A 10,468-nucleotide genomic window follows, 5' to 3' on the forward strand; every position below is an offset into this window, starting at 1 on the left:
ATGAAAGCTATTCGTGAGCCAAACAACAAAGTACGTACATCTCACATGTTTCTGGTTACTCCTGGTTAGTAAATTTGAGGAATGCAGAAAGTTCGCGCATTGTCTTCCAAGGTTTCGCCTTATTCCACCATAAACAGCAAACTACTTACTGCCTCCCGCCCTTTTAACTGGAAGTACTATAACTAGGTTATGAGAAGTTAGCTCGTTATTGATACTATTGTCTAAACTTTCTATTTGTTTCCTTACGCTGGTCTTTTCGGCGCATAAGCATACATAGCGTGGGACAAGAAGCATGACTTTATTCGACGTTTGGAATTAACGACAAGCGATGCTCGGCTTGCAGCAGTCGTCTTCCAAGGAACCGCGCATGTAGAAGCATCCCCTGCCAGGCGGCCGCAGCATGCATTCTTCCATGCTGAAATAACGAAAGATAGAACTCGGAAAAGAAGCGCGATTAACGCGTAAATTATGCATTTAATATTTAATTTCATTTGACTAGGGGAGCAATGAGCGCACATGTAACATTTGCCGGGTATAGTGACGTTTTAAAAACGCGAAAACTAAAAAAAGAGGAATGAACGCCAGTTCTCTTAGGAACAAAATGAAATCAGGGTGTAAACTTAAAGCCTAAGCCCGCTGATCAATATTTTGACCGCAGGACTTGTCTACGTCAGGGCGGAGGCTTCTTCGCTAGGTAAGGTTTGTGTTTCGAATGCCGAATCCTCGCTTCTGCTGGAATTCCCGAAATCCGAGTGAAATGTGAAAGCAGAGACAGATGGGGAGCCTTAAGAATTCGATGACTCGGAGAAGAGCCTAATAAGCTCCAAATCACCTCTCTGCTTGTTCGCACCTCTGCATGTACCATTCGGTTGTGCTGTTTAATGACTTCTTTCTGCGCCTGCGTATAGCGTCTTTCGCGTCTCTCTGATGTATACAGGCCGCTTTTGTCCCGGTGAGGCTGTGGTCCCGGGTTCAACCCCACACCAGGACAATTTTTTTTTTCGGCAGCAAAGTTTCTGTGGAACCTGTAAAGCTTTACTTTGTAGAATATATTAGTGTTTAGGTCGATGCTAATGAGTAATTGGACCCTAGTTACAAACCTACTGCAATTTGGGGGATGCCCCCAAACACTGACCTTTAATCATTAACGGCCAGGATATTGGCGATTAAAAATAATGCTCCTCCTTGCCCTCTTCAACTCATACAGGCCGATACGCATAAAAAAAATGGCAGTGGCTCAGCTCGGCTATGCCAGGATATACGTAGAGAGAGGTACGTTTCCCTGACTGAGCTTGTTGTGGTCACTGTATGTTTAGCAATGGGAGACATTGGGTATACACATCTTTTATTCATTTTGCTTGACATAGACGAAGACTCCCCGATGATCTGTGAAGTAGCATGCAGTGGTCTCAATTTTGTCGATACAGTATTTCTATTTGGTAGAGCCTCTTTAGTATACAAACTCTATAGTAGTTCCCCATTGTGTAGTCGTGACGTGAGGGTCTGAAGCTAAATTAAAGTCAGACTTTTCTTTCATACACTGACTAAGAGAGTCCTGTTCCTGTTGAAATCACCCAAAGTCACACACAGCTCTGAAACCGTGCCGCAGCCTGGCATACACGTGGCAACCACATCAATCGTCTGCTTGACAGATGTTCCCGGTGCCAAGTATACTCCTTGGATGATAATGCCGCTTTTTAGAAGCCGAACATGGCAGGCTTTGCCATTATTCACCGCGATCGAAGGGAGATGTCTGACAGCGGTGATACCTTGTTTCACGTACACACAGACTTCAGCGTTCTTATTTGGTTCAAGCCAACTGCCAGGCGACAACCTCAGGATCGGAAGAGTTGATCTTCTCTTGTCTATACCTCCGTTTAGCAGCGGCTGGACTCTCCTTCTCTGCATGCATGTCAAACGTTGTGATACAGACGCCCCCTACATCTCCGCCTTTTATACGCAATCCTGCGCATGTGACGCGGGGTTCGGGTGATAGAGGCGTGCGGCGAGGCGGCGACGAAGAACGCGGCGCTGCTGTGGGGTCTGTCTGGTTACCATGGTATCGGCACATGCGCACAACTGCTCATCCGCGTGACGCCACGCTCGGCTTTGACGGTAGAGCGGGTGCGCGGCGACGGCGAAGCGCACGCCGCACTTTGCTCTTCTTCGGCTGCCATGGCAACGGCGCATGCGCACAACTTTCCTCTCCCATGTACCGCGAAATGCTTGACTGGTAGCCGAGTGTAGCTCTCGCTACAAAGATAAAGAAAACAGGTCGGGACTGCATCCCTCTTCGCCCCGGCTAGCCCCATTCCGCCCACGCGCCCTGGGCACACCCAATCAGAAGGCTCGACCAGATTGGCCACTGACCTTGTCAGGGTACGGGCGGCTAAAAACGCATGACGCGGTGCCGCCCTAATCGGTTGCGAGCTACTGCAAGCTGCAGTTTTTTAATTGTAAATTAGAGTTTGGCTCGAATATTCACAGACTAACTCTAAAGAGAGAAAGAAAGTAATATAATGAAAGGAAAGGTGTAGATGTCGGCCTGCGGTAATGTGACCCTGGCCTGCTATTCCACACTGGGGAAGAGGAAAAAAGAAAGTAAAAGAAAAGTGAGGGTGCGAATGGAGGGGGATCTGTTGCACAAATATGGCCATCAAAATATTTTCAAGGTCCCTTTAACATTTTACGTAAACGGTTCCCACTTCGAGTTGTTGATCAATACGCTCTCACCCTAGCATATGCTAGTCGACCCAGTTAGCTCACGTGGTAGAACGACTTCCCTGTTGAAGCAATGCTCCCGAGTTTCAACCCCGGACTAGGACCTAGTTCTCTTCAACTACCAAGTTTCTGTTGAATATGTATAGCTTTTTTTTCGTAGCGGTATGGGTGCGCTTGGGTGGATGCTAATGAGTAATTTATCCTTTGTTACAAAGCTGCTCTACCTTGAGGGATTTCCATAAACACTGGGCCAACAGCGTACCCACTACGAGTTGCTGATCAAGTCGCTCTCGCTCTGCCATATATAGCCGTCATGATTAGCTCAGTTGGTAGAGCAACTGCTCCGGTGAGGCGGTTGTCCCTGGCTCCAACCCAGGACCAGGACCAATTTTATTGCGAAGCAATACTACTTCAGGTCGCACTTCAGCCCGTTCCGTGGCGAGGCGGTGGTAGGCACCATTGACCTTTAGCGTGACCTCGCTGCGTGACGTCACACCACGTGACCTAGAGTGACGTCACACCAGCTGTGTAAAAACGGGGCCCCATCTCACGCCGTCGTGAGGCGAGGCGGTAGCCACCAACGGCGGCCTAACTCCCGCTCCTCTCACCAGGGGCGCTCCTCTCGCTCCTCTCGCCAAGGCAGTCATACAGCCAGATGTTACGATGGTGCCTACGAACAAGGCAGCTTCGCAATCACCAGGCTTAACCAAGCTAAGCCACGGCCGTTTTTTTCTTCATGAACGAGGTTTCTGAGGAAGCTGAATAGCTTTACTCTGTGGTCTATATCAACACTTGGGTGGATGCTAATGAGTATTTACTTCCTTTTTACAAATCTACTGCCTTTGGGGGGTTTCCCTAACAATGAACCATCGTAATGTTTAGTTACGTATCAATGTCCACTCTCTGAAGAAGTCCCGACTTTCACTGTAGCACATCCGCAATATGTGTATATCAACAATACGCATATTTTCTCCTGTTTGCGGACCATATTCTAATCCAATATTAGGATGCGCGAGATGAAAATAATCTTAATGCCAGTTACACATTGTAACAGAAAAATATACATGCTAAACTCACAAACTGAATTCAACTATGCGCTCTTCTGGTCTGCACTGAGCTTGTAAGCATGTGCCATCTCTCAGCGTGATGAAGCCGTCCATCATCTTCCTTCCTTCGAAAATACACCTACCTGCGTGAAGGAAAAAGAGGCATGAAAGAGTAAGAGTATATATCTCCGAGGGTAGCTAAAGAAAGACTCGAGCCTTGCAGACGCCTTTAACGACAAAGTGGAAGACGCGGAAATTAACATTGTCCCCAACTTCAATTACTCTTTCATTGGCAAATTATTTTCTGGATGCTACTCATCCGCTGCAGACATTTTTGGGGGATGGTTCGGTGGTCGCTTGTTACTACATGCATATATGTACACTAATTCCAATAATGAGCATCGAACTACGAAGCTTTGAACAGTTCAACTAGACATATGTTTCGCATTTAAAACAACGTTGTTACTTGTTTTGTAACCAGATACGTGTCATGGGCTCGGTGGGTGCCAGCGTTGCCTGAAGCTGTGACTGGCAGCTTTTCCCCTCGTGTCCTTCTGCACTGTATGCTATTGGAGAGAAGAAAACCAATTTCATTGTTTGGCTTTCACTTTAATTGTCAGTGTTAATTACCCCCGTCGATTTTTTCTTCCCTTTTCTCTTTGCTGGCGCGAATAAACAGCACTGGTAGCTGCACCTTCTGGACTCCCCTGCCGCCATCTTGAGACGGCCCCTTCTTAGAGGCTTGGGGAGCATCGACTAGATTACATTCATTGGTCAGAGGTGATCACACGAGCCAAAAGGGGTTAGTTACAATTTGCTATTACGACCTACAAATACAACGCTGACGACTAGGCAGTATACTTCAGAAAAATTACGAAGTACAGCTATTTCATACAAAGCGAATGACCGTCGAGGCAGTTAACTTATGACTAAGTATGTCTGATTTGTTTGAAGTCAAATGAGGGGACGGAATCCAAAGAGGGAATTTCCTTGCCTTTGCTAATAAAGTTTTGTTGCTGGACATTGCGCGGATACGGCAGTTGGCAGCCTCGGCCGGCCCCGCCGCGGTGGCTCAGTGGTTAGGGCGCTCGACTACTGATCCGGAGTTCCCGGGTTCGAACCCGACCGCGGCGGCTGCGTTTTTATGGAGGAAAAACGCTAAGGCGCCCGTGTGCTGTGCGATGTCAGTGCACGTTAAAGATCCCCCAGGTGGTCGAAATTATTCCGGAGCCCTCCACTACGGCACCTCTCTTTCCTTTCTTCTTTCACTCCCTCCTTTACCCTTTCCTTACGGCGCGGTTCAGGTGTCCAACGATATATGAGACAGATACTGCGCCATTTCCTTTCCCCCCAAAACCAATTATTATTATTATTAGCCGCGGCCGTAACGTCGATCTTCTGGCAGTGCACATGAACCTCGCTCTACAGTTATCTTTACTCTTAGGCGCTGGCAGACATAAAACACGGAGCCTTGGCTTGTTGAGAATTCGCTGCATCAGTCTGATGTTATCCAAAAATTGTTCTGCAGTTTTTGTCAGGCGAAGGTTACAAACGGAGCAAACCTCTGATACGGGAATGAGTCGAATGGTTTTTGGTTTTCTTTTCAATGAGGAAGCTTCTCGACTTCAACTTAATGCGATGTGTGCAGCGTATCCCATTTGCATTCACTTGCAGGATTGCATTTTTTGCTCGGTTGCCACATAACTGCTTTTAAAGATTAATCTGCTAAAAAGAATATGTCGCTAAGCCTCTTGTCGAAGCATCTAAAACAGCACAGGCAACAGAAATATTCTTATGATGCAGGATAACGCTGTTGCGTACGTGGTGTCAAAGTCATGATGGGCGGATCCCTCCCGGAAGATGTTTAGGAGCTCATATGCACAACTCCTTTCACTTGTAGACTACCGCTCTTCTACAGATCAGAATGCTGACCAAACGTTTTAGACGTTTTGCAAGCAGGTAGAATATAAACTACCCTTTCAGCTTTATAGAAAGCTCGATATGAGCTTTTCTCCACAGAGCTGCACTTTGGAGGGACAGAGAAAAAATATGCTGATGTCCTCGCACACTCCATCATAGGAACCGACTCATAGTTGCTGCTTAGAAACGTAGAACTGTGATTTACAATTCAGTAAGAGTTTACTGTCAGGCAGAACCCCTCACTCGGCCAAAAAGTAATGTATGGTGAAGGCCATACAACATGCGCGAAGTTGCTGGAATGATATAATTTTTCGTAGTGTATGCATTTTTTATGCGGTGTGGTAATGTCTGTGGATGAAGTTGGAGTGTCGCACTTAAAATGTGAAAATATACGACTGATCTTTGCAGAAGCTCGAGTTTTTATTGTGCGCTTTTACAATAAAAGACATCGCTTCTTTTAAGACCTGAGATTGAATACTAAAGTGCGCAAAAGGACGAAAGCTCATAGTACACTTAAAATATGCTTGAAATATGCTACTTACTATAAAGGCACTGCATGGAACTAAATTAAATTAAAATGGTTTTGGGGGAAAGGAAATGGCGCAGTATCTGTCTCACATGTCGGCGGACACCTGTACCACGCCGTAAGGGAAGAGATAAAGGAGGGACTAAGAGAAGAGAGGAAGAAAGAGGTGCCGTTGAAGAGGGCTCCGGAATAATTTTGACCACCTGGGGATATTTAATGTGCACTGACATCGCACAGCACACGGGCACCTTTGCGTTTCGCCTCCATCGAGACGCGGTTGCCGCAGTCCGGTTCGAACCCGGGTACTCCGGATCAGTAGCATGGGACTGTCCCTAATTTGTTATTCCTTACATGGACAGCACAGTATACGACGAATTCTCCAGAGACCCGCAGAATATATTCAAAGATCGAGAATGACAAACAGTGGTGCTTGCAAAGTGAGGGTTCATTTTTTACTCACCGTCTCTGAGAACACGCACTCGTCTTGGCGGGGGCACCCGGGCAGGTAGTCCTAGACCTATCAGTGTGGCAAGCAAAACCAGGCCGGTGACGAAGCGGCACAGAGTGGCCATGACGACATGCAAGAACTCTCTGCTTCCTCCCTTCCAAGGATCGGGGCCTTTTAACAGCAGCTGTGTACACAAGCGACACTATAAGGCGTGCACCAGGACACGTTGCAGATTCAGGGTGACGACACGTTGTGCCTTTCACAGCAGCTGTGTCCAAGAGGGCGAACCAATTGCGCATTTGGGGAGCCGCGGTATTCATCACACCATGGTATACCCACGGAGGCCTACGCAGAAGTTGTTCGGCAAACAGCGGCAGTCACGTTCCCATATTTCAGGGCCGAGATGTGGCGCAGTCTGGATCCACTCGCTTCATCGTGCGAACGAACACAATGAGGCATAACCTACGGCCTGGCTGCGCTGACAGCTGGTCAAGCGATATCAAGGCATGCAAAGAAATATCCTGCTGCTTGTTTATGCCAGTTGAAAGAACGGTTACGTTGCACCTCATTTGTATATTCACACTACTGGGAAAGAAGAATAACAACTCGCTGACAGCGTATAAGCCATTCATATTTGCGATACTTGAGAGCCGTCTCTCAAAGCCTTGTGTATTAATCAGTGCAAAGATGACAAAGGCTTCCAGTCTTTCCTCCATTCCCAGGACGATGAAGTGTTAGCTGTTTAGCAGCCGCCAGGAGCTAAGTATACTGAACCTGAACCACGTCAATACATAGAACATCTTTAAAACAAACACACACACAAGCAAAAAATCACATTAAATGTGTTAAGGCTGTACCACTAGCTATAACTGACCTGAGCGAAACAATATAATTATAATAATGAAAGAGAAAATTTTGAGGAGAAAATAAGAACAAGAAGAAAAATAAACATATTTTTTTCTTTCCGGCCTTCTAGCGATTTCGTTTGCCATTTATGAATCCTGCAGGTCCCTATGGCTTTGTTGGTTGTCGTACCTGGGTGTTTAAATCGAACATTACGTGAGCATTGGTGCGGTTTAACAAGTGATGAGCCCGGGAAAGATACAGCAGTTCATATGAACATGTGTGATTTTCAATCACAGTTTGGGCTTCCCAGCGCGATTTTCCGCTGAGAGAGATATGGGAGGCAGTGCACATTTACCAGGGAAAAGACGAACGCTTGAGTAACCCTTCAATGAACCTGTAAAATGCAGAACGCTTTATTGTACAGAATTACATGTCACGCAAAAAAATGTGGGAAAACTTAAATTCCGCCTTTAAGCGTATGACGCAATAGCGTTAATGGGCCCCGTCAGTGGTTACTCTTGCCCACGCAGACACCGATACTGTTTCCATGTTAATGCGAAAAAATTTCTTGCCCAATAAGTGGCGTGGACAGAATGTCACTTTCACCAATCCGTAGCCATCCAACAAGCCGATCCATAATCCAACAAGACAAACCATAATCCTAACCATAATCACTGCCACGTGCAGACAGGAGAGAGAAGGAATGACAGAAAGAGAATGTGGGAATGTCCTTTCTACATATCAAATCACCTCATTATACAAACACAGCGGCATAACATTGCCACCAGCCCACAGTACCTTGTCGCCCTTATCCAGCGCAACATGGCGACAATTACAGACGGGCAGCTTTATTTCGCCCTACGTCTCTTATGCTTTCACCCCAGCTTCCCCCTGATTGTAATAACACCTGTGGCGTGCCCAAATCCCCACTTTTTCACTACCTGTGGGAATGTCCTTCCCACCGCGCCATAAGGGAAGGGGTAAAGGAGGGAGTGAAAGATGAAAGGAAGAGAGAGGAGCCGTAGTGGAGGGCTCCAGAGTGACTTCGACCACATGGGGATCTTTAACGTGCACTGACATCGCACAGAACACGGGCGCCTTTGCGTTTCGCCTCCATCAAGACGCGGCCGCCGCGGTCGGGTTCGAACCCGGGTACTCCGGATCAGTAGCCGAGCGCCCTAATGATCACAAGTACCCGGGTTCGAACCCGACCGCGACGGCAGCGTTTCGATGGAGCCCTCAGAATTTTTTTTTTCGAAAGACCACATGACAGACATATACAGCACTGCTTTAATTAAGCCGTACGAACGTGCCTGCATGGCTTAGCAGTAGCGTGTTTGACTAGCAACCCAACCCAAGGGTCAGGAACACGCCACTTCCGGTTTTACTACCTATCAGCTGACATCACTTTCGGCTTTACTTCTGCAGTCTGGTGACGTCACTTCCTTTATGGTGTGTCAGGGTGATTCTTTAGTGTTCTTTTTTAGTGTTCATTTTTATGTGCTTACATTATTAATTCATGATAGCGATTGCAGCCGGACAACCATTTTTGAGGTTCGCAGTCATTCTTACGTCCATATCTCTGCTTATTTCTATGTTCCCCTGTCCTTGCTTATCGCAACGCTGTTATGTGCTTACTTATTATTGCATGTTCCTCTGTCCTCATTTATTACAGCGCTCTTATGCGCTGACTAATTATGTCCTCCTACTGTGTATTGTCCATTGTGATTCTCATTACATTCAGTGATTTTTCTCGCTTATAATGTTAATTCTTCCGACATGGGCACTGTGTTCTCTATGTTTAGTATTGTGTATGTTGTGTTGCGTTTTGTTGAGTTTTATATCACCAGTACAAGTGGTTTCTTCCAATATGTGAAAAGGAGTAGCCGACGCCGCTACCAGGCATCGAATTCTCGTTTAGTGTCCATGTAAAAAAAAAAGGGCATCGTTTGAATGTGTCTTAGAAGGAGTTATCCAGTGGTTGATTCATCAAGACAGGATGGTAAAGGAGTACTGAAGTAAATTATGGACGCCAGTTGCAAATACTTTCTCGCGGGCCAGTTGTTTCACAGCCTTTGAAATATTACTGCACTTAATTGCTGTAGACAGACAGAGGACGCCTCTCTCCGTGTTTCATGGCCTTTGAAATATTACTGCACTTAATTGCCGTAGAGAGAGAGCGGATGCCTCTCTCTCTCTCTCTCTGTCGACACAGTTAAAGCGCACTCATATTTCAAAGGTGCTAGTTGGCCTGTATACTTTATGGTAGTGTGAAGTAGTGCACTCGATGTTATTTCTTAGTTGACCTGGATGCTTAAACGGATCGATAATAACGCAGGGGGGGGGGGGGGGGGCGAAATGGCTCGACTGATCTTACAAATGATATTCATGATTCAGCTAGGACGTACACCCATTGATAAAACGTTAATATAATGTTGATCCAGATAAAACACATTACAACTGATGGAACGTTCCGGTGATGTTGGTGGGTCAGCTAGAGCACGTGACCACAGGTGAAACGGCAAGATGTTGCTGATTGGTTCACTAGAGCCCATGGCCGAAGTTGGAACGTTCAGATTATGTTAAAAGGGTACAACCAGCCAAATAAGACGCCGAGACGACTAAAGAGAGCACAGGACCAGTCCTTATTCTTCTTTGGCCACAGATGCTCTTGCGCCATAAAAATTCATCATCGACGTCGTCGTCAGTCCTTATTCTGTGCTAGCAGAGCACAGGACCGGCCTTTGTTCTGTGCTATTCTCTTGTGTGCATCTTTTGTGTCTGGTTTTACCCTTTTGAACATGCATTACTAACAGGCCCACCGTTCAGCCCAGCTAGAGCTCAGGTAGGGCACATGGCTTCAGATGGAACATTCAAATGATGCTGTTAGGTCCAAAGACATCACTAAAGATGGAACGTTCCTGTGATGTTGATTGGTAAGCGAGGATACATGGTCACAGA

At 46.5% G+C, this 10,468-nt stretch overlaps 1 protein-coding gene across 1 annotated transcript; it reads right to left on the bottom strand.

Annotated features, from left to right (window-relative positions):
- Positions 1-274: 274 nt before the first annotated feature.
- Positions 275-6,940, bottom strand: LOC144127589 (uncharacterized). Its single transcript, XM_077660572.1, has 3 exons — positions 6,674-6,940; positions 3,799-3,910; positions 275-415 (listed from the first exon to the last, which is right to left on the bottom strand). Exons 1-3 carry the CDS (start codon positions 6,783-6,785, stop codon positions 316-318), a joined length of 324 nt encoding a protein of 107 aa, XP_077516698.1. The 5' UTR covers positions 6,786-6,940; the 3' UTR covers positions 275-315.
- Positions 6,941-10,468: the final 3,528 nt, after the last annotated feature.

The sequence above is a fragment of the Amblyomma americanum genome, chromosome 4, assembly GCF_052857255.1.
Source record: "Amblyomma americanum isolate KBUSLIRL-KWMA chromosome 4, ASM5285725v1, whole genome shotgun sequence".
In the NCBI taxonomy this organism is placed as follows: domain Eukaryota; kingdom Metazoa; phylum Arthropoda; class Arachnida; order Ixodida; family Ixodidae; genus Amblyomma; species Amblyomma americanum.

Excerpts from the sequence above, each read along its gene's own strand:
- LOC144127589 (XM_077660572.1), bottom strand. The coding sequence starts at position 6,785 with ATGGCCACTCTGTGCCGCTTCGTCACCGGCCTGGTTTTGCTTGCCACA. Across the intron at positions 3,911-6,673 it reads AGTGCGTGTTCTCAGAGACG|GTAGGTGTATTTTCGAAGGA; the intron begins GTGAGTAAAAAA and ends TCCTTCACGCAG. Across the intron at positions 416-3,798 it reads CGCATAGTTGAATTCAGTTT|CATGGAAGAATGCATGCTGC; the intron begins GTGAGTTTAGCA and ends TCGTTATTTCAG.